General features: G+C 43.3%; 1 protein-coding gene across 4 annotated transcripts in view; it reads right to left on the reverse strand.

The window, feature by feature from the left end:
• The window catches only part of PIR (pirin), a 97,980-nt gene that overhangs the window by 28,156 nt on the left and 47,057 nt on the right, over positions 1 to 22,767 (reverse strand). For all 4 annotated transcript variants that reach the window (XM_058713461.1, XM_058713462.1, XM_058713460.1 and 1 more), the window contains exon 6: positions 14,955 to 15,039. In XM_058713461.1, coding sequence (XP_058569444.1) covers positions 14,955 to 15,039 — 85 coding nt within the window. The remainder of the gene's footprint in view (positions 1 to 14,954; positions 15,040 to 22,767) is intronic.

Here is a 22,767-nt window from a genome sequence, read left to right on the forward strand (position 1 = left end):
TGCTCAGCCTCCCTGGTCCTAGTTGGCCTGACTTGTAATGAGACTCTGTAACAAAACCCCTTTCTTTGCTGCTTTAAGACAAAACATCGCCATTGAACGCTGTCTAAATTGATTTTTCAAAGTGCCAATGTCTTCACTGTGTTTTTCTGATTATAAAAAGCTAATACACATACATTGAAGACATATTTTGAGACCGTGGAAGTGTGTAACCCCTAAACTAAAAATCTTTCTGCAGTCTTCATTCTTGGCCTGACATAAATATTGCCAGCAATTTGCCATTTATGCTTTCGGTTTCTTTTTTGTTTTGTGTACTATATATCATTGGCTAAAAAACCAGAACAGACTCAATGTTCTATTCCATGTCAAAACAGAGAAGTAACTCATCCTCGGGAAAGCCTGCAGAGTGGTCCATCGTGAGGACACGTCACGATTTACGTAACCAATCCCTTCTTCATGCTTGAAAGGCACTAAAAAATTAACGGCTTGTGAGTTTGACAAAACCTCAAAGCTCTCGATTGCTCAACCGGGTTTTTATTCAGGACAATTTCGCTTGTTCTAATCTCATTTCTCCTCCACCCTCTTTGGTTCATTCCTGCTCACCCTGCAAACAGAAAACTAGTCCATACATACTTGCCATGCCTTGTTTTCTTTTCTGTTTTATCTTTGTACAGGATCCAGAACGACCAAACCTGTGCTCAAAGATGGCCAAGCCAACGTATTAAGTGCCCCTTGTAAAAATCTTCTATTAGCAGCTTCTATTAGTGAGCCCATCCTCACCAGTAATAATAAAATTCATGTTTCTGGTTGGAAAGCACAAAGCATTATAGGGAATGGACTAAAAATGGGAAAATTGCCTTTTCCCCCCTTCTTTTTAACACATCGTCCAACTGCACTTGCTCTGTTAAAACTGAGACTTCCAGCTACCTCCATTTTGACCTCAGACTTTGTAATTGATTAAGTTCTTCTTTTCAGCTAGTCTCTTGGCTCAGGTGGAAGATGCTGAGGGCGGAGCGCCCCCCGATGGGCCCTAAAACCAGCGCCTCCAGCAGTAAGGTCCGCTCTGAGCCAGCAAGACCCTACCCGTGATTGATCCCAAGACCCTGACTGATTTGGCCTTCACAGGCCACCTGCACGGATCCACCCGCCTTTGCCCCACATTTTCCTTCTGTAAACCCGGATGCATTTTCAGTACTTTGGAGACAAGTCTTTGCGATGCTGGTCTGCTGCACTCCCAGCGGTGGTCTCACTGAAACAAACTGCATTTTTGTTTCATCACTACTTGTTTTTCTACCTTTGGATTTTGTCAGCGACGAGTGGCCAAACCCGGTGCTCCTTGCGCACCAGCTACACACCTTGTTTAATTTCCACCATTAACAAGAAAACCACAGACCCAAGATGGAGTCACCAATGCTAGGCCAAGTCCCCAAACAGGGGCTTGATACCCAACTGAACTGTAGTTTCAACCTCCTCCAGAAACACAGTCTTAACTGGGTCAGTCAGAACTTTTCCAGTCAGCACCACTGAGGTCATCCCCAGAGGGGTTCCCTCCATCCCCCAAAGGAAGAGGAGATGATCTGCATAATAAGACCCCTTGCTCTTCCCACCCCACCTTCCCTGGGAAGGTGACCTTGTCTGGAACCATCTTTTTCTTTTGCCAGTAACTTTCTTCCCCCTCCTCCTTCCTACAAGAAGCTTCCATTTTGTACCATTCATGAATCATTTAATAAAGCCGATTCAAACTTCAAATTAGCCAGTTGAATTGTTTTTAACAGCATTAAGCATTGCTTCTTAAAACTACAGTAAAACAAGAGCCGAGTGGTGTGAACATTTTCTATATGTTTAAGAACTGCTACATTTTATTAGGATTCCTTCTCTGCGAAGAGCAGGATTGCATCAGCAAAGAGCTCTTCGCGGAGATTTGCAGATCCTTCCTCCTCCTGCCCTCATGTCCCACCCCTCCTCCCGCTCTTGTGTCCTGCACCAGTAATGGATACCATCCCCCCATTTTTACTGCTCCAAGGTCACAGGCCCTATGGTTGCCCTTTTTCCACAACCGAGGTCTCCAAGCTACTAGCTCTTTGCAGCTGGGAAGCTCTTCCCGTCCCTCAGGCAATGACAAAATAAGTTGGGATGGAGGTCACGTTTTACCTCTGGCCCTGCGGGATGGTTTAATCAGCAACACATTTAAGTCAGACCTCCTTCAGTCAAACATCAAAAATGTAAGACTTTTAAATATGTAAATCACTTTCTGTGGCTTCTGCTCTCATTTTCAGGGAGGCTCCCAATTCTTATAAATGTCCCTAGTGAGAGCTTTTCTTGGCCTCCATTCCTTGCCTTAACCCAGCTCATTTTCCTCCTGCTTTGTCTGTAGAGTTCACCCTAACGATGAACTTCACAACTACTCCTTATCTATGTATGTGTAGAGAAAGTTGAAAAAGAGAAACTGCTGACAGAGCAAGTCTTTGACAAAAGTCCACTCCGGGGAGGGAAGGAGAGAGGGAATAGGGCTAAGGAAAGAATGAGCCTCTCCCCAAACTCTGGGTCACACCGGTTGCCAGATCCCAAAGCAACACTGGCTCTAAAAGGCTCCTGTAGAGAGCAAGACAGGGTCACTCCTGTCCGGCAGGGGCCTGCATCGAGCAATGATAGGAGCGGCTGAGGGTACTAACAACGATGAGCTCTCCCCGAGACCGGCACCGGCTGACGACACCCCAGAACCGATCAGCAGCAGAAGCAGGGGAGGGGTGCAGGTGCCCAGGACTGACCAAATCCCTTTAAAAGGGGGAGGGCTTTTGCAGTGGTCGGGCCCCACAGACGTGACCCTCTGCGTCTGAGCGCCTGAAAAGGCAGCTGCCGCCGAAGGCTCCGGCCAAAGAGAACGGAGAGCCTCCACCGCTTGAACAGAAGGAGCGGGAGGGCCGAGCGCAGACCCGGGCCCGGGGCCTCCTCTCAGCTGCGCGCCCGCACACGGACTTGGCGGCGGCCTCGTTCACTTCCTACCGCCCGTGTTATCTCGATCGTCGCGTGCCTCGTCCTAGGTCCTGCGCCGTGTGCGAGGAAGAGGCCAAGTTAATCACGGGCTCCAATGTCACTGGGTCTGGAATCCCGAACCCGCTTTCTCATTACGTTCACCTTGCTTTAGGACTGAGCACAGCTGGTGCTGCGCAAAGACCCAACTCGTGCGTGTGCCTTCACGGTGAGCTCGTGACACCTCCCCGACCCCTCTATGCCCCTACGCTCATCTTGGGCAGGTAGCTCCCTCACCAGGGACTTCATGCCTGGCGATCGGGGACGGGAGGCAGAGCTGCCTGGTCCCCTCCTCCCTCTCCTCATTCAAAAATTATGTTTTTGATTTTTGTTTGGAAATAATTTCAGACAAGCAGAAAAGTTACAAAAATAATAATTACCATATACCACTCACCCAGATTCTCCAAGAGCTAATGTGTTATCACAATATGCTTTATCATTATCTCTAGAAATAGGTCTCTATTTTCTTATGAAATATTTGAGATTTATAGATATGATGTCCCTTAACGTCAAAATAATTCAGTATCGTTAAAAAAGAAGTCCAAAATGGAATCATTTTTCCCCCATGAGAAGCCAAGACGTAATCACAAGCTTTAACTTCCCCCAGGAACGTGACCTTTTAAGAGTCAACCTGAAATGGCCTGAGCACCACTGGTGAGGTCATCTGCCTGAAGAAAACCCTGCCGGCTCCCTTCCTCGCAAAAAGAAGACGTCACGGGCTGAAACAATCCTTTCTTTTCCTTTGCTAATATCTTACCCCATCCTTCTTCTGCCTATAAAAATCTTCCATTTGGTACAACTCCTAGGAGCCCCTGTCTACTTACTCCATGGGATGCTGCCTGAATCATGAATTGTGGAATAGAGCCAAATAGATCTTCAGACTTAACTCGCTTCAACTTTTGTTCTTTGACAGTATATGTTTCCTAAAAACAATGATAGTTTCCTACATGAATATAGGGTATTGATAAAAATTCTGAAATTGATACAATACCAATGAGAAAATACAACACTATTACCTATATGTGGATATCCAAAGTGTGCCAATTGCCTCAGTAATGCTTCTTATGGCAGAAAGAAAGAAAGAGGAAAGGAAAAGAAAAAGAAAAAGAAAAAGAACCCAAACAAACCCCAAAACAAAAGCGGAGGCTGGGCTCTAACCCTGTTCACAGGCTGCATTTAGTTCTCACATGGAATGTCCTTCCATGGGAAACACTTCCTCAGTCTTTTCCATTAAAAGCACAAACCAGTTATTTTGTAGAATGTTCCTAAGTTGGGATTTGTCTGATGTTTCCTCATCATCAGACCAAATTTGTTTAATCCCTCAGCTTTAGAGAAGAGTTTACTTATTTTCCATGCTTTAATTTTTTTTTTAATTCAGAAGGGTGCAAAGGAGGAAATAATGAATGTCCATGTTGCTGTATTTCCTATCTTTCTTCTCTCTTACACATGAAATCTTTAAAAAAAAATTTAATGTTTATTTATTATTTTGAGAGAGCAAGAGAGAGCAAGAGAGAGAGAGAGAGAGAGAGAGCGAGCATGAGTGGGGGAGGGGCAGAGAGAGAGAGACACACACACAGAATCCAAAGCAGGCTCCAGGCTCCGAGCTGTCAGCATGGAGCCCGATGCGGGGTCCAAACCCATGGACTGTGGGCCATGAGATCATGACCTGAGCCAAAGTCAGACGTTCAACAGACTGAGCAAGCCAGGCGCCCCTACAGATGAAATCTTATAGGTGATAGAAATGTCCCCTGATTGCCTTCAGTCCTTTTCCTACACACAATGAATGGGGCCTTCCACTTAAAACCCTTCAATGGCTCCCTGTTCTCCCAGGACAAGCCCAGACTCCTGACCCTGACATGCATACCCTTCTCCAGCATTGTGGGCCCTCTGCTTGTCCCACCTCTCTAGTTAGTTCTAACCCAGCAAACCCCTCCGGGGGAGGAGGAAGCAGAGGACACTGGCAAACCTTACAGGGGCCTTGTGGTGCCATGGAAAACAAAGCACCTGTAACTATAAAAGAGCAACAAAAACCGAAGGTACATAATCACAGGCAGAAAATACAGGTTTAAAAATCAGCAAGAGACACTCAGGGGGGACTAGGACCAGATTGCTAGCCTCTTTGAGGCAGTTTCCTGGTTTGTAAAATAAGGAAATAATATGTACCACACAGGGCTGTTGTGCTGATCAAGTGACACTGTGTAGCTGGTACGTACACATTTACATATCTACGTATATATGCATGCGCTCGATGTTTTTCGCCTTATCTACACAATGCCCTCAGTAGGCATTTCACAGATGCCCGTTCCCTTTCCTGCTCCTTCCTTCTTTTTCCACTTTCCTCTGACTTTATACAGGTCAGGGGGTTGCAGTGACTGCTATCTATGCTTCCGATAAGCTGTGGCCCAGCCCACAGAAGGGTCACTGTCACAGAGATGGCCCCACGCTCTTGGAAGCACCGCCCTCAACTCCAAAACGGAGACAATGGATCCTTGCTGTCCTCATCAAGAACGCTGTGGCACTTAGGATGCGGGCTGTGTCCCGCTGAACACTGCAGTCTAGAACTAGCAGCATAAGGTGGGCTTTCTGATCAGCCAGCAGCTGACAGCTCGCCAGGCCTACGAGCACAGGCATTTAACCCCCATCTCACAACTAAACACAAACAGCAAATGAGGTGTCAATGTCGCAGCCCTGCAAAAGGGGTAGGAAAAGAGGTAGGATACCACATGACCTTGTAGGAATTCCAGTAAAAGAAAAGAGAATGCCCATTTTACCAAATTTGGTGAGTGACATCAGTAATAAAATGCCCAACGATATTGCATAGAATGTTACCAACACAAAGACACTTGAGACGACTGGCTTTCCAGAGCAAGATATACTCAGAACATGTTTCCTATATTCCAGAATGATCATACTACAGTCTATGTTTATAAGCCATAGGCATGTAACATTAAGGGCCATTCTAAATATACTATATCTTTTTTAAAAGTTTTTAAGTTTATTTTGAGAGACAGAGCAGAGGAGGGGCAGAGAGAAAGGGAGAGAGAAAATGCCAGGCAGGTTCCATGCTGTCAGCATGGAGCCCGACGCGGGGCTTGAACCCATGAACCATGAGATCATGACCTGAGCTAAAACGAAGAGTTGAATGTTTAACCGACTGAGCCACCCAGGCACCCTTAAAGATACTACATCTTAACGAGAAGAATTGCAACCTATAAGAAAACCTTCCCCTATGGTTTGGTCCACCATCGATAATACTGAACATCCGTTCACTGCACCAGTGACTAACAGAAAAACTAAGAAATGAACAAAATTTAACATTTTGAATGATAAATGTATTAGCAACACAAAGTCTCTGGAATGGAAACTCTCAGAAGACAGGCTTGTGTGTGCCCAGAATGGAGCCTAGCCCTCTGGAGGACAAGTTCTGCTGATTACTTTCTTGCTAATAAAACAGCAAGAAGAAAAATGCATTCGAATCCCCTGGAAGCTTCCTGATCATTACAGGCTAAATCTACACTGAAGTTTTCCCACCACTGAGACATTTAATGTGGTAATTTTTCACTAAAATAATACATGTTACTATTATTACTTAGCTTTATTTGAACAGACTTTTTTCTCATCTTCAATTATGCAGTGCTCACAATTGGGTTTTAATTGTTCAGAAAAAATCAGGAAATAATTCAAATATGTGGTTATAATCATAAAATTATACTGAAGGCTATAAAGTAGAAATGGCTTTAGGCATCAGAACTTAGACTAAGGCCAAGACAATTAAGAACCAAAATACACACCACTTTGAGGATTAAACAAAGGTTCGGAAAACCACAGAACCTGAAATAAGCAGAGAATGTCATAATGCGCATATTTTGGCACCTGACTTTTTTTTAAGTTTTATTTTATTTATTTTTAGAGACAGAGAGAGAGGGTGAGCAGGGGAAGGGCAGAGAGAGAGGGAGAGAGAGAATCCCAAACAGGCTCTGTACTGTCAGCACAGAGCCCAATGAGGGGCTCGAACTCACGAACCGCGAGATCATGACCTGAGCCAAAATCAAGAATCAGACCTAACTGATGAGCCACCCAGGTGCCCCTTGGCACCTGACTGTTTTTAAGAGAACAAGATTTTTTTCTAATGTTTATTTATTTTTGAGAGATAGAGTGCAAGTGGGGGAGGGGCAGAGAGAGAGGGAGACACAGAATCCGAAGCAGGCTCCAGGCTCGGAGCTGCCAGCACAGAGCCCGATGCAGGGCTCCATCTCATGAACCACGCGATCATGACCTGAGCCGAAGTCAGACGCTCAACTGACTGAGCCACCCAGGCGCATCAAGAGAACGAGATTCTTCAGCAGGACCTGCAACTATGGGAAAAAATAAACCCTTGTTGAAACTGAAATGTGTCTGAATTCTTAGAATGGTTTCTTACTTTGCATTGATTATTAATTTAATCTGTTCTCTCTTAAAAATGATTACAAAAACAATATAATTTTCAAACTGGGGAGATTCACTTAAAAAGTTTCACAAATTGGGGGCACCTTGGTGTTTCAGTTTATAACACGTCTGACTTCAGCTCAGGTCATGATCTCATGGTTTGTGAGTGCGAGCCCCACATCGGGCCCTCTGCTTTCAGCACAGAGCCCACTTCAGATCCTCTGTCCCCCTCTCTCTCTGCCCCTCCCATCCCCTCAAAAATAAACAAACATTAAAAAATTTTTTTAAAAATTGTTATTTTTTTAAACCTATCTGCAATGCCTTGGGTTTATTTGCCAATATTCCCAAAGCACTATCAATAGGGTATTGGCCCATTAACATGTCTGGACCTTAGTGGTTAGGAGTCATAGTGAAAGTCCAACTGTGTAAGGTAGAATCGCATCCCCAACACTCCCTGGCTAGTCGACCTTGAGTAAGTTTAAGTAAGTCACTTTGCACCTCAGTTTCCTCACCTGAAAAATGGAGTAATCACAGACCTTACTTCATAGACTCATGAGGAGTGCAGGAGTTGATACAGAGGGAGTTCTCAGAGCAGTGTCTAAATACATAATAGGGCATTTACTAAATGTTAGCTATAGTAACTATTATTACTACAGGATGATTCAGTGAACTGTGAGCTCCCAAAAATGTTCATAAGATTCCCTATTAAGGGTTTTTGCTACAAAAGGCAAACAACAAAGCATCTATAATTGAACATTTTCATGATCTGGAGCTGGGAGAGATTATTAAAGAAGCCACAGAAAGCACACACTAACCATTAAGGAACAGAGCAATGCATTTAAGAAATTTGTATTTATTAACGTATAGAAAAATATGAGCGAAAAACAAGGCAAAAGGGGGAAGATATTTGCATCACAAGTAACTGACAATGAGGAGCATTCAGAATGCGTAATGAGCCCCTACAAATCAGTATTAAAAAAGACAGACAACCCACCCAAAGGAAAATGATATGAAGCTTTCCACTGGATAATTTGTTCAGGCTCTGGTTCATGTTCATCAGTGCTCTGAGGACTTATTGATTGACATCCATAACCATTACGAGCACATTCTAAGTAGGGGGGGCATGGTGACTGACTACTTTAAGGTACTGCTGGTAAGTAGAGAGCATGAATTAAATCATGGAGTCTGTATAGTGGACAAAATCAGCCAGCCTTTGTTCTATGAAACCACCTGAGAATCTAAAATTCCACATGAATCATTCATGTTTGGGGCATTCTCCCTTAAAACGTAGATAATGTCAGTGAAAAGACATTTAGGCAGGAACTCTTGAGAATTCACCGTGCCTTCCATTTTCAAAAAAATAACAACAAGAGAAATAGTACTTTTCGAGTCACTGACCATAGGGGGAAACGTATGGCACTGTGAACCAAGATCATAGGCTTGGCAAGTTGACTCCGAGACGCCCTCTGCCTCCTGGTATTTACGCCCTCTGTAAGCTCTTCTCTGAGTGTGGGCTGCACCTAGTGGTGTGGCTCTAACTGGCAGAATCTGCACAAGTACCGGGATGTCACTTCTGAGACCGGGTTACATGAAGACTCTGGCTTCCACTTGCTCATTCCTTCTTACTCTCTGCCTCGTAGGCTCTGATGAAGCTAGAGGCCGTGCTGTGCATGAGCTGCCCTACGGAGAGGCCCACGTGGCAAGGAGGTGACAGCGGACTGCAGCCAACAACCTTCAAGAAACTGAACGCCTGTCACCAGCCACAAGGGTGTGGGCTTCGAAGCGCATCCTTCCGCGTTGAGCCCTGGGATTGCCACAGCCCTGCTGATGTGTCCACCGCAGCCTTATAAGAGTCCCTGAGCCAAAGACCACAGTGACACTGTGAGATAACAAATGTTATCTTCAGCCACTACATTTGGGAGTAATTTGTTATGCCACAATATAGATAAGTCATACAGTGACATTGATACCTACCAGGATTTACTGAGTAGCTACCGTACATACAGCATTAGAATCTACTGTTTAAAAAAGTGTTTGGAAGCAGTGATTTCTATTCCCCCCCCCAATTTTATTGAGATGTAATTGACAGGGCTCCTTTCTGTTTTTTCCTCCCATGAAAGCAAAAATACATTGACAATAAGAGAATGTATTTTTCCTATGGCTGCTATAAGAAATTACCACACTTTGTGGCTTTAAACACCACAGACTTGTTACCTATCAGTTCTGGAGGTCTGGAGTCCCAAAATGGGTCTCAACAGTTTAAAATCAAGGTATCAGGGTGGCCTTCTTTCTGGAGGCTCTAGAGGAAAATTCATTTCCTTGCCTTTTCTACCTTTTAGAGGGTGCCCCTATTTTTTGGCTCGAGGCCCCCTTTCATTTTCTTTTAATTTTTTTAAATGTTTATTTTTCAGAGAGAAAGAGAGACAGAGTGTGAGCAGGGGAGGGGCAGAGAGAGCGGGAGACACAGAATCTGAAGCAGGTTCTAGGCTCCGAGCTGTCAGCACAGCGCCTGACATGGGGCTTGAACTCATGGACCACGAGATCATGACCTGAGCCAGTCAGATGCTTAACCGACTGAGCCACCCAGGCACTCCCCCGCCCTTTTTAATTTTAGAGAGAAAGAGACCACACAAGCAGGGTAGAGAGGCAGAGGCAGAAAGAGAGAGAGAATCACAAGCAGCCTCCATGCTTAGTGCGGAGCCCGAAGCGGGGCTCAATCCCACAGCCCTGGGATCATGACCTGAACCGGAATCAAGAGTGGGACGCTCAACAGACTGAGCCACTTGCCACATAGGCACCCCCCACCTCCATTTTCAAAGCCAGCAGGTGCATCACCTGGACCTGTGTTTCCACTGTCACTTCGTTCACTCCGACTCTTGCCCCCTTCACGTACCCAGACCCTTGCAATTATATTGGGCCCACCTGGACTATTTGGGCTACTCTCCCCATCTCGAGATCCTTAACTTAATCATACCTGCAACATCCCCTTCACCATGGAAAGTAACATATTCACAGGTTCCAAGGATTACAGTGTAGACATGTTTGGTTTTTTATATAACTTTTTTGATTTTTTTTTTTTGAGAGAGAGAGAGTGAGAACATGCCAAGGAGGGGCAGAGAGAGGGAGAGAGACAGAATCCCAAGCAGGCTCCACGCTGTCAGCACAGAGCCCAACGTGGGGCTCTATCCCACGAACTGTTGAGATCATGACCTGAGCTGAAATCAGGAGTCGGATGCTCAACAGACTGAGCCACTCAGGCACCCTGAGTGTGGACATTCCGTGGGCCTACTCTTCAGCTTACCACAGTGGGGTAGGCCCTATGTTCTGCAAAGAAATTGTTTGGATTGACGTATATATACTGTAAAGAAAACTAAAAGGTTGGGGGAAGTGAAAAGAAAAAACTTACAAAATTAAGTTTTTCCAGGGGCACCTGGGTGGCTCAGTTGGTTAAGTGTCTGACTTCAGCTCATGTCATGATCTCGTGGTCTATGAGTCTGAGTTCCACGACAGGCTCTCTGCTGACAGCTCAGAGCCTGGATCCTGCTTCAGATTCTCTGTCTCCTTTTCTCTCTGCCCCTTCCCATCTCACTCACTCTCTCTCTCTCTCTCTCTCTCTCAAAAATAAACATTTAAAAAAAAATTTTTAGGTGAAGTTTTTCCATACCAGAACCATCCTCCGTTTTTAACGTTCCAGATGATACTTTAAAATACCTACTAGCAGAGACACTGTGAAGGAAGATGGGGAGCAACAGAGTGGCTGTTGAGGGCCAAACTGTGATGCAGTCAGAAGACAAAGGGGACGTGAGGACCAGAGGCGCAAGTTTCTTGGGCAAGACTGATATTTTCCTAGAAATACAGGTTTATGTCCTTCTGAATGAATGATACCAGTGTTATCCGTATGTCAGTTTGCAGCAAGGAAAATCAGATTGCTTTGTAAGAGATGGTAAAAGTCACTGCAAAAAAAAAACAAACCAAAAAAACAAAAAACCACAAACCCAAACCCAACACAACTACTTATTCCTGGTTTAGCCAAGAGCTAACATGAAAAATGTGCGGCCAATGGGAAAGGAATGTGGTGCTGTCAGAGACCTGACAGATTGGATTCTTTGTAAGCGACGCACTGTCCAGCTCAATTCCTGGTATCAGCTGCCTTCCCAATCGCCACGGCATGAAACATCTGTCTTCTGCAAGGTTAGCCCAACTCCACAGAAATGGGCCTTAACCAAAGGAAAGAGAGAGATGGTAAAAATCAATTCTAGTAACTATTTAGGGGAAAGAACTCAGATGAAACCGAGTCTGATTCACGAGAAAGCTTTCCAATCTCCCTTAACTGGATGTCCCTTGAGAAACATGTATTTTCCTGCTATCAGGGATGAGAGTATCCCTCTACTCCGGTAATGATACAATCATGTCGACATTAAATTAGTGAGATCGCAAAGCTTATGCCAAAAGCCAAACATAACCCAGACGTCCATGTCAAATCCCCTTACCGTGAGTAACAAAACCATCAAAATATTGTAAATGAAACATGTCTAGGACCCTGCCAGTGACAAAAGCATTTCAAAAAATATCTGATGCAGCAAAGCACCCAAATAAAATGAATTTAAACAGTCCTTCGGGTTTATAATGGAATTTGACCTGGAAAGGTGGTTTTAAAAAAAAAGACAAAGGGTCACCTTGACTTAAATGACTTGATAATAAAATTTATGCAGCATAATTTCACCAGCCAATATGGCTGATTACAGACAGCCAAAACTATCAAGTCTGTAGGCAGTAAGTACTTTATAATACCTGAATTAAACTGTTTGTCTGGTACTGGACAGAGATGCCCCAAACTTTGGATTTGTCACTTAATGTAACGTGAACATGGGTGTGTGTGTGTGCGTGTGTGTGCGCGTGCGCACGTGTGACAGAGAGACAGTGACACTGAGAAGAAGAGAGAGGACGCTTCGTTGCTGGGTTTATAAGAGACTTTTTCCAAATGGGTTTATATTGACTCGATGATGCACATGCATTTCTAAGCTACTGGCTTTTCTATCCCTCCAAAAACATTTTTGAAAACAAATCTCAAGTTTAGAATTTATAAGGACAAAGTAGAACAGAAGTATAGCCTTTTTAAAATTGTTTTAAATCTTTATTTATTTTCGAGAGAGAGACAAAGTTTGAGCAGGGAAGGAACAGAGGGAGAGGGAGACACAGAATCCGGAGCAGGCTCCGGGCTCCGAGCTGTCAGCGCAGAGCCCGACACGGGGCTCAAACTCATGAACTGCAAGTTCACGACCTGAGCTGAAGTCAGACGCTCAACCAACTGAGTCACGCCAGAAGTACAGCCTTTCAAAGTGACATATACGCATTCTCTCATTAGGTAACATAGAGTGGTGCTAAGGGTAGAACAGAATCTAACATGAACCATACACTTAATGTCAGTGGGGTCATGGAGAAACTGGCACTCTCAGATACTGCTGATGGAAAAAGTATAATTGTGTTTCGGGATTGCAGCCTGACAGTGTGTTTTACTTAGTTTTTTTAATGTTTATTTATTTTTGAGAGAGAGAGAGAGAGAGAGACAGAGTGTGAGCTGGGGAGAGAGAGGACACACAGAATCCGAAGCAGGCTCCGGGCTGTCGGCACAGAGCCCAACACGGAGCTCGAACGCACAAAGCGCAAGATCACGACCTGAGCTGAAGTCACTCAACTGACCGAGCCAACCAATCACCCTGACGTGTTTGTTTTAAAATCAAACATGCATATACCTTGTGACCATCACTGGAAATCTACTGCATCAAAATAAGTGCCATAGGGAAGGACACGTGTATAAGGATGTTCACTGCAGACCAGTGTGCAGTGGCCGAGCTCTAGGAACAAACGGAGTGCCTGCTGACAGGCAGTAGGTAAATGCATCACAGTCCACCCACGGCACGGCATACCGCCATTACTACCACCACCACCGAGAGAAACAGACTCAAATACAGAGAACAAACCAGTGGTTGCCAAAGGGAAGGAGGACGGGGAGGTAGGCGAAGGGGATTAAGACGTACCATCTTGCAGTTATAAAATAAGGCACGGGGATGAAAAGTACAGCATAGGGAAGGCAGTCACTAACACTACAACGACGCCGTGTGGTCACAGACGGTAGGCAGACGTACCACAGTGAGTATACCGCAACGTACACCGTTGTCGAACCACTATGCGGTACAGCTGAAACTGAGATGTCAACTATACTTCAATTAAAAATTTTTAAATGTCAGGGTGCCTGGGTGGCTCAGTTGGTTGAGCGTCCGACTCTTGATCGCAGCTCAGGTCACGATCTCATAGTTTGTGAGACTGAGCCACACATTGGGCTCTGCGCTGACAGCACAGAGCCTGCTTGGGATATTCTCTCCTCTCTCTCTCTCTCTCTCTCTCTCTCTCTCTCTCTCTCTCTCTCTCTCTCTCATCCCTCTCCCACTTGCGTGTGTACACGCATGCTCTCTCTCTCTCAAAAAAATAAACTTCAAAAATTTTTTTAATTACTTAAATAAACAAAGAGAGCCCCTATAAGTAGATTGGGAAGGATTCCCATGAGGAGCTGTTTGATCAAAAAAGATGCAAAAATGCATTTATAATATGGTTCCATTTTAGTAAAACAATGACAAAACAATCCTGTATAAGGGTGCATTTCCATGCATATATATGTCAGTGTAGAAAAGTGAGTGTGGAGAAAAACACAGCAAGATCTAATTTGAGGATCTGTGTCGGCTATATCCTAGAGCTGCGATGTATAGGGAAGGTACTGGAAGGAACTGGAGGGAAGCAAACTCAAAAGCAGAAGAAAAAAGCACTGCACTCAAGGTTAAAACATATGGGCTTTAACACTTTCACACTTATTGTTATAAAAATTATGTATAAGGGTAGGCATATGTTTCAGAGAATTAATCTGAAGAGTTTTTCTATACTCAAAAATAGCCAGAACAAAAACCCAAAGAAGAAAATAATGGCTCCAAGGTTTCTGCCTAATGATCTCATGCAACCATTTTTAAAAATGAAATTGGCCTTATACACTTGGGAGTTTTCTAAGTATGCTTTTGAACTTAGAAGTCCACTTAAGGGTAAGCCCTCCATAACAGTACCTTTATCAACAGATACCAGTATCTCATTCAGGAATACACCTGTTCATAAGTCACAAGGTTGGAATGCGCCTGCAGGAACACTCTGAGTCATCAGTGGCTAGGAAATCAGAAGATGCGGGTGAAAGTCCTGGCTTGTCCAGCAAGTCTTTACGAGGACGTGAGCAAGTAGCTCATCTGTTGGATCTTAGTGTTTCCACCCATAAAACGGGGGTGGAAAAAAACAGGGCCCGCACAGTCCGGCCCTAACACTCTATGAATTCTTCCTGAGATTCTTTGCTTGAAAAGCCCCAGGAATATTTGTTAATTTAAGTGTAATTACAGATTCAAAAATGAGCACATTTCAGAGAAAGTGGTCCCTTTTTTCTGATCACTAAACCCCAGAAGCCACCATACCTTTAGGAATAGGCTGGGAATGCTTTGCTCCGTGGTCCAGTTTGAAGTCCAAATATAAGGTCGGTGTGCGAGTATAAATCTTAGACTGAAAAGGAAAAGGAAACCATCAGAATCTTTCCAAAAATAAAGTTCTTCTTCACTTCAGCTGGGCGCTTCTCTGATGGGCCTGGGGCCTGGATGACTATATTAACAACTCCTCCTTGGCAAGTGCTGTTAAAGCAAGGGGATGAGCTACCATACAGGCCCCTCTGAAGGGTCTTCATCTAAAAGTTAGCCCTCCTAGCTTTACAATATGGTTGACAAACTAATTTCAGGACGACAGCTATCTCCCTCTAACCATTTCTCAAATAGGGTCCCAGGTTAATAGTTTATTGGCCAAGGCTTGCCTCCAGCCTTCCACTTGATAATAGCAGGGTAGCTCATGTCCCAGTGTGTGTTTTTTCCCCAGGTCTCGATGAAGCCATGTCCATTAAAAAAATTTTTTTTAAATGGCCAGTAAATATTTGTATTTGTTCTAACTCTGCCCTCAGGCGAAAAAAGGTCATCCGCCACCACTGGCTTGAAAAAGCCACGACTTCAAATGCAAGAAAGGCCAACTTCTGCAAGATTTTCCACTGTAAACAGTGGCTTCGATTCCATCAACAGTTAAGCAGAGGTTGTGAGCTGATAGGATACCATGTTTTGAATCACTGGCACAGACCAAAATCCAAGGGATTATCGCTGTTGCTATGAACTTTATGATGTGTCTCACTGTTTATCACAAAGCCCTGGTGGTTCTGTTTGACTTTTTAGAAACTGAAAACACACACAAAAATGAAAAAGCACGTAACACCAAATGTGGCAAGGATGTGGAAAAAATGCAGCTTTTCATACACTCCCGGTGGGACTAGAACTTTGTATAAACGCGGTAGAAAGCTGCTTGGCAGTACACGGTACACGTGAATGTATATGCATGACCTATGACCCAGCATTCCATTCATATGTGGACCCTCAAAAGAAATGTTCACCTAAAGACAAGTATATGAATCTTCATAGTGATACTGTCAGTAACAGCCCAAACCTGGAAATATTCCAGATGTCTTTAACGATAGAAGGGATAAATGAATTGTAATCTACTTACACAATGAAATACTATACCGCAAGGACAGTGAACCCAACTATATGCAACGACTTGGATGAATTTCACGATCATAATACTGAGCAAATGAAGGCAGACGATCATATACCATATGATTCCATTTCTATAAAGTTCCAAATGAGGCAAAACTAATCTATGATGTCAGAAGTCAGAAAAGTGGTTACCTTGGGAAGCTTAGTAACTAGAAGGTGTTAAAAAGGGGACTCCTGGGGATGAACAATTTCTGCCTCTTGACCTAGCTTCTGCTTCCATGGGCGTGTTCACTTGGTGAAAATTTTCTGAGTTATACACTTGATTTGTATACTTTTCTGTGTCTATATTATATTTTAATAAAGAGCTGTAAATAGACTGTGTAAATAGACCAAAAGAGAGAATCCAGAGCCCACAATTATTCACTACCCTTGATAAATGCATCATTTTGCAGAGAATAATTATGTAAATGCTATGAGGACAGGAACATGGCTGCCTTTTTCACCCAGGGCCAACCCATGCTGCCTATCACATAGTAGGTCTTCAATAAATAGTTATTGGCTGACTTTCATAATGGAAAATCCCATGAATAATAAATTTATTTACAGTATACATAAGGTATTCATCAGTATCTTTACCTACCTGTAGCAAAATGCCTCTCTTCAGGACAGGTGATTTGGTATGGTTAAATTGTATGTCTGTACATTAAATTTTGGAATTACAGAACTGTAGATAATGCTATCAGAAGACTGTTTCCTTTCCTATGAATGTCTCATGTATTAAAGCTTCGGGCTTTAAAAGTTCTGGCAGGTGGATTTATGTGGCTTAGAAGGCCACGCTGCATCAATACAGCTTCAAAGACTACAAAAGCAAATGCCCCTGTGCACACATAAATGAAACCAGAGAGACCTATGGCATCAAGTACAACCTCAGGCCAAAGACTCACAATCAATCTGAAGACCTTGAAACACATAAAACAAGGGCAGCGCCCATGGGACACAGGATCAAATTCTCTACGACCCTGAGATGTATATGGCACCATCTGGAAAGGATCTGGTTTTGTCTGATGAGGACTTCTAAAATTACCTCTAAAAAGATCAAGCGTAGGGGTGCCTGGCTGGCTCCATCAGTGGAGCATGCGACTCTTCATCTCAGGGTCATGAGTTTGAGCCCCACGTTAAGAGTAGAGATTACTTAAAAAAAAATTTTTTTAATAAAAAGATCAAGGGTAAACTTCATCTAATATCGATGACTCCCCTGCCCAGGCAATATTTGGCTCTCTTCTAGAAAAAGAATCCCTGTTTGGTTTAAGTGTCTTTCCTAACCTCTGCTTCAGTGGCTGATGCAGTATCCCTGCCTCCAGCCAAGAGATTAATCACAGAGAGTCTCTTGGTTTAATTTTCACTAGAATTCTCCCAGAATGTAGTCATAATACTCTTGAGCTGGAAACCTGGAGGCTTTAATGCTAGCATGGCTTTTCCTGCTGACTAGCAAAGCACTTATCTTCTTCTGGGCTTAGTTCACTCATCAGAAAATCCCATGATAGGACTCACTGACATTTAAATTCATTGCTGGTTCTAAAATCCTGAGTCAGAAAATTACTGTTTTCCCCCACATTTTAATTTTGAACATTCCCTTTTGACTTCTCAGACTAGAGCTGTCGAGAAGGGAGAATGTGGCTGGGGGCAAGGAAGGACAACTAGAACTGTGTTAAGTAAGAAGGGGGCCACTGGTTAACGGGCTCTACTCTTGCCCTCAAACTCAGTCATCAGTCTTGCTCCCCTGGCTAGCTCTTTTGCCATCCTTCCTGCCTCTAGCTTCTCAACCTGATCCATACTGTCCAAATACCAGTCACCTCTCTAAGACTGCAACGACACAGACACACATGTGTGCATACACACACAGACTTCTGTATTTATGTACTCATTTACAAAAATTTAAACAGAAACCAACGAGAGACACTATAAAGCCACAGATAAAACCTACCATCTTACAAGTGTGAAAAGGGCTAAAGGGGATTTTTTTACTCATTTTTAAGTGTCTTCCACATCTATAGCCTAAAACAGAATTCCAATTCTAATATCCTTTTCTGTACTGAAAATGGGAACGTTAAAGGTTTCAGTATAACACATCTTGAATAACCAATACCCGAAACATAAATGTACACTGTTCTATTTCAATTAATCCACAATGAGATAAAATCAATTTGGAAGCTGTCCCCATGAGTGGGGGTATAGGTGTATACACGTATATATACATGTACATATATATAGACACACATATCATGCGTTATATATATGCATAGTTTTTGAAAAGCAGATAGGTTTTTAATTTTGACCGTCCGTGGTAACTGTTGAAATAGCAAATGTAAATTATGTTCATTTAACACAAGGATAATGCTAGCCTCGAATGCACTTTGAGCAAACCTAGGACATTCTTAACTGTGTTCTGTTTTGTTTATTGTTATGTATAGTGTTAAACTATTAATATGGTCCTCAAAAACAGAATGAGAATTTAATTAAACAAATCATTCTTTTTTTGGTTAAAACTTAGCTATAATGTGTATCTATTAAAATAAATCGGTCCATGACAACCTAAAATAAAACATTATTCCACAAATCTGTTTCAGCATGAACAGAACTAATGCATTTCAAGTCCATCAGTGAAATTGTTTTCTTTTTCCTTTTCTCTGTTTTGGTCCTGATCAATAGTGCCTGTGCAGGGACTAAAATCCAAGGCTATTCCTCTTTAGTCTTTCTTCTCATTTCATAGATTAAAAGTATTTAGGAAACTTATCTTTGAAGGTTTTAGTCTGCATTTGAAAAATCAAATGTCTTAAAAATGTTAGATTTCAAATATGCAGGGAAGGGAACAGAAAACTCTTCAGAAAAGGTTAAGGGTAAATTCTGGCTAGCCTAGACCAACAGGGGTGGCTCCCCAATCCAGACAACCTGGTCTCTCTTCCTCTAGAAATATGTCAGAGTCAAACCTTTAACGAACCTAACATACCGCTCCAATAATGACCACCAAACACCCAAGACCAAACAAGATCTCCGAAATCACTTCCTTCCGAACCCCAGCTACCTTCATCTTCTATCCTTCAAAGACTTCCTGCTTGCCCGGGCTTTTAGCATGATACCCTTGTCAAGCTGGCTTCCTGCCTGTACGTTTATTCGTAAATGTGATCTTAATTAAGGAGATGAAATCACTTCCACATGGAAGCCATATGGCTCAAAAAGTCTTCCCAAGAAAGAGAAAAGAGCACACTGTTCTGGCTGTGCTGTGTGAGCGTGGCAAAGGGCATCTCTCTCATTTTGCCTCTGCTCCTTTCACAGGTAATCGGAACCCATCTATCCCTGAATGCTGCTCATTTTGCCACGGTTCTGGCCTTCCCTAAAAGCAAGTGACAGCAATGTGTCACATGGCAGAGCTGTCAGAAATGAATGCCCGTTTCTTTTTGGGCATGATTTCAAAATCCTTTTATGATTTGGTGATTTCTCAGGAAATGCACTCAAATCCTCAATCTTACTATACGTTGCTTAAGCAGACTCCTCTAAGTAATTGTACCGAGTGTAAATCCTCAATATCCGAGAAGAGAAAGAAACAGTATTTTCTTTCTACCTATTCCTGGACCCTCACCCTCGTGTTGGATAATCTCCCTACTGTCAGAGATCATGTTTTATGGTTTGTTTGGGCCTTCTTTTTTGCATCATTGCTAACTTTTGATAAATATCTTTGCACACAAATCTCTGACCACATTTCTCTTTTTTTCCCTTCAAGGTGAAATTTGGGGCCTGAAGGTCTAGACATGTTAAGGGCTCTTGGTGTATCTGTAGGTTTATGGCTAAATGTGATGTGGCCAAAAGCAAACTGGTCAACACAATCAAGTGATTAAACAGCAATTTTGCTGAACATGCCTACTGTTAGTCATTGGTTGTTCTAGTCTTCGTAATTTTGCTATACCACAGAGCAGTTTTTCAACTCTACATGCTCTAAATATTGGTTCCCCCCCCCATTTAACCCCCTATTATTAGAAAGTTAACTCATTCCAACAAATCACCTATTGTTGCACATTTAGATTTTTTCCCCAATGCGTCCTTGTCACAAACACAGAAGGGAAGGATTAATTTCTGGAAGGGAGGGAAAGGAAAGGAAAAGAAAAAAAATCTGAAACTCTTGGGAAAAATAGACAAAAAGAAAAAGTAGGAAAAAAAGCCTAACCTACAAAAAAGTTTAAAGGCATGGCCTCCATAGTACAAACACTGACATTTGGACAGCCAGGGTCTGGCAGCATTTGTTTTTGAACAAAAAATCATTTTGACAAATTCTTATACTAACTGAATTGCTTTCATCCAAATTGTCAAATCGCTTCATAACTGCCTGTACAAAGTGCCTATTTCATCAAAATGTTGACCATATTATATATTTTTATTTACTTAATTTGGGGAGGGCAGAAAGAGAGGAAGAGAGAGAATCCCAGGCAGGCTCTGGGCTGTCAGTACAGAGCCCAACATGGGGCTCGAGAACCCGTGAATGGTGAGACCATGACCTGAGCTGAAATTAAGAGTTGGACACTTAACCGACTGAGCCACCCAGGTGCCCACCATCATATTTTTTTAATCTTAGCTAATTTAAGAAGCAGAAATTGTTATCTCCTTGCTCTTTTAATTTTGCTATTAGTTTGGGTGATATTACTATTAACTTAATAAATACTATTAAGTATGATTACTATAAGAATAACAATAGCTAAGTATGTAAGGGCTTCATATGTACTAGGAACTATTTGAGGGGTTATGTATTAATTAGGACACCTGTACATCACTTTTTATGAAATACTGCTCATTACCCATTTAAGTTTTCACTCATTACTTAGTTCCCTCACTCAAGATATACTGATTGAGAGCATGTAGTGTGTTAGTCACTGGATATGCATATTGGTGAGTGAATAACAGATCTGCTAAGCCTTTATGGAGTTTACTTTCTCGTGAGGAAGACAATGTAACAAAGTAAATACAAAATTACACATGCTATAAAAGAAGTAAATAGGGTACAGAGAGAGAAAATGAGGAGAGTAATAGATGGCCCCAAATGAACAGAGTTGGGGGTAAGTGGTTTCCAGGCAGGACAGGAGTATGGCATTGCAAAGGCCTTAAGGCAGTAAGAAGAGAGTGATGTGCAGACCCAGAGGTGGCTGGAGAAAATGGCACAAGATGAGTTCAGAGAGTCAGAAAAGACCTGGTCAAGTGCAGGCCACTGTAAAGTATCTGAGATTTCCTTAAAAGTACAACAGGAATGGCGTGTCTGGGTGGCTCAGTTGGTAAAGCGTCCAACTTCAGCTCAGGTCATGATCTCGTGGTTTGTGGGTTTGAACCCCGCATCGGGCTCTGTGCTGACAGCTCAGAGCCTGGAGCCCGCTTCAGGTTCTGTATCTCCCTCTCTCTCTGCCCCTCCCCTGCTCGCCCTCTGTCTCTTTCTCTCTCTCAAACATAAACACTTAAAAAATTAAGTAAAAAATAAAAAATAATAAAGTACAACAGGAACATGCTGATCCAATTTTTATCTTCGATGTCTTGAGCCACTATCTGGAGAACTGGAAGGGAGTAGAGAGCAGCCCCCTGAAGAGGCTGCTGCAGTGGGCTGGCTGGGATTGGGCAGGGGACAGGAGTGAGGTAGATACATTTCAGATAGATTTCAGAAATAGAAAGGTTTTGCTGACAGACTGGATGCGGGTGGGGGAGGAAAAGGAATAACGGTGACCACCGTGTTTCTTCTTTGAGCAGCACATGCCATTCATTAAGATGGAAAAGACTGGAAGAGAAAGGAGTTCTCATTTGTTTGTTGTCAAGACACGTGGGAATAGGGGGAACAAGACTTCAACTTCTGCTGTTTAATTTCTTTTTAAAAATTTCTTTTAAGTTTTTATTTATTTTTGACAGAGTGCGAGCATGAGCTGGGGAGGTGCAGAGAGAGAGAGGGAGACACAGAATCCGAAGCAAGCTCCAGGCTCCGAGCTGGCAGCACAGAGCCTGACGCGGGGCTCGAACCCACGAACTGTGAGATCATGTCCTGGGCCGAAGTCGGAAGCTTTACCGACTGAGCCACCCAGGCGCCCCCAACGTTTTAAACGTGACAGGCCTGGGAACACGAGAAAGGAGGTGCCTGAATGAGTCCACAGAACTCAGAGGTGAGGCGTGTGCTGTGAATATCAGAGTGGGACTTGTAGGACTATAAATGGCCTCTATGTTCATGGGATGGACAAGACCACCCTGGAAGATGATATTCTACGAGAGAAGACTCGGCTGAGGTCCAGAGAACTCGTGTGTGTAGGGGTCTGGTAGAGGACAAGGGACTTACCTGAGAAAGGAAACTGAAGGAGCAAGGAGCACCCAGAGATGCAAGAACCCACCATCTCGGAGACCAAAGAAAAGAGAGAGGGTGACGAGAAGGAGGAAGTAGTCAAACCATGTAAGGAAGAGTTAATGTGAAAAGAAAAAAATGACTTCTGAGTTGGGCCACAGGGAAGCCAGTGGTGACTCTAGGCACTGATGGGGGTGGATGCCAGGCTGAGAGCATCAGGAAGGTGGGGGAGTGGACACAACATGTGCAGACAAATCTTCTGTGACTATGAAGAGGGAGCCGAGAATGGGGGTGGGTGTCAACAGAGTTCGGTGCTTCGCTTATCAATTTACACGAAAGGGTTTTTTT

This window comes from Neofelis nebulosa, chromosome X (genome assembly GCF_028018385.1).
Source record: "Neofelis nebulosa isolate mNeoNeb1 chromosome X, mNeoNeb1.pri, whole genome shotgun sequence".
NCBI classification, from domain to species: domain Eukaryota; kingdom Metazoa; phylum Chordata; class Mammalia; order Carnivora; family Felidae; genus Neofelis; species Neofelis nebulosa.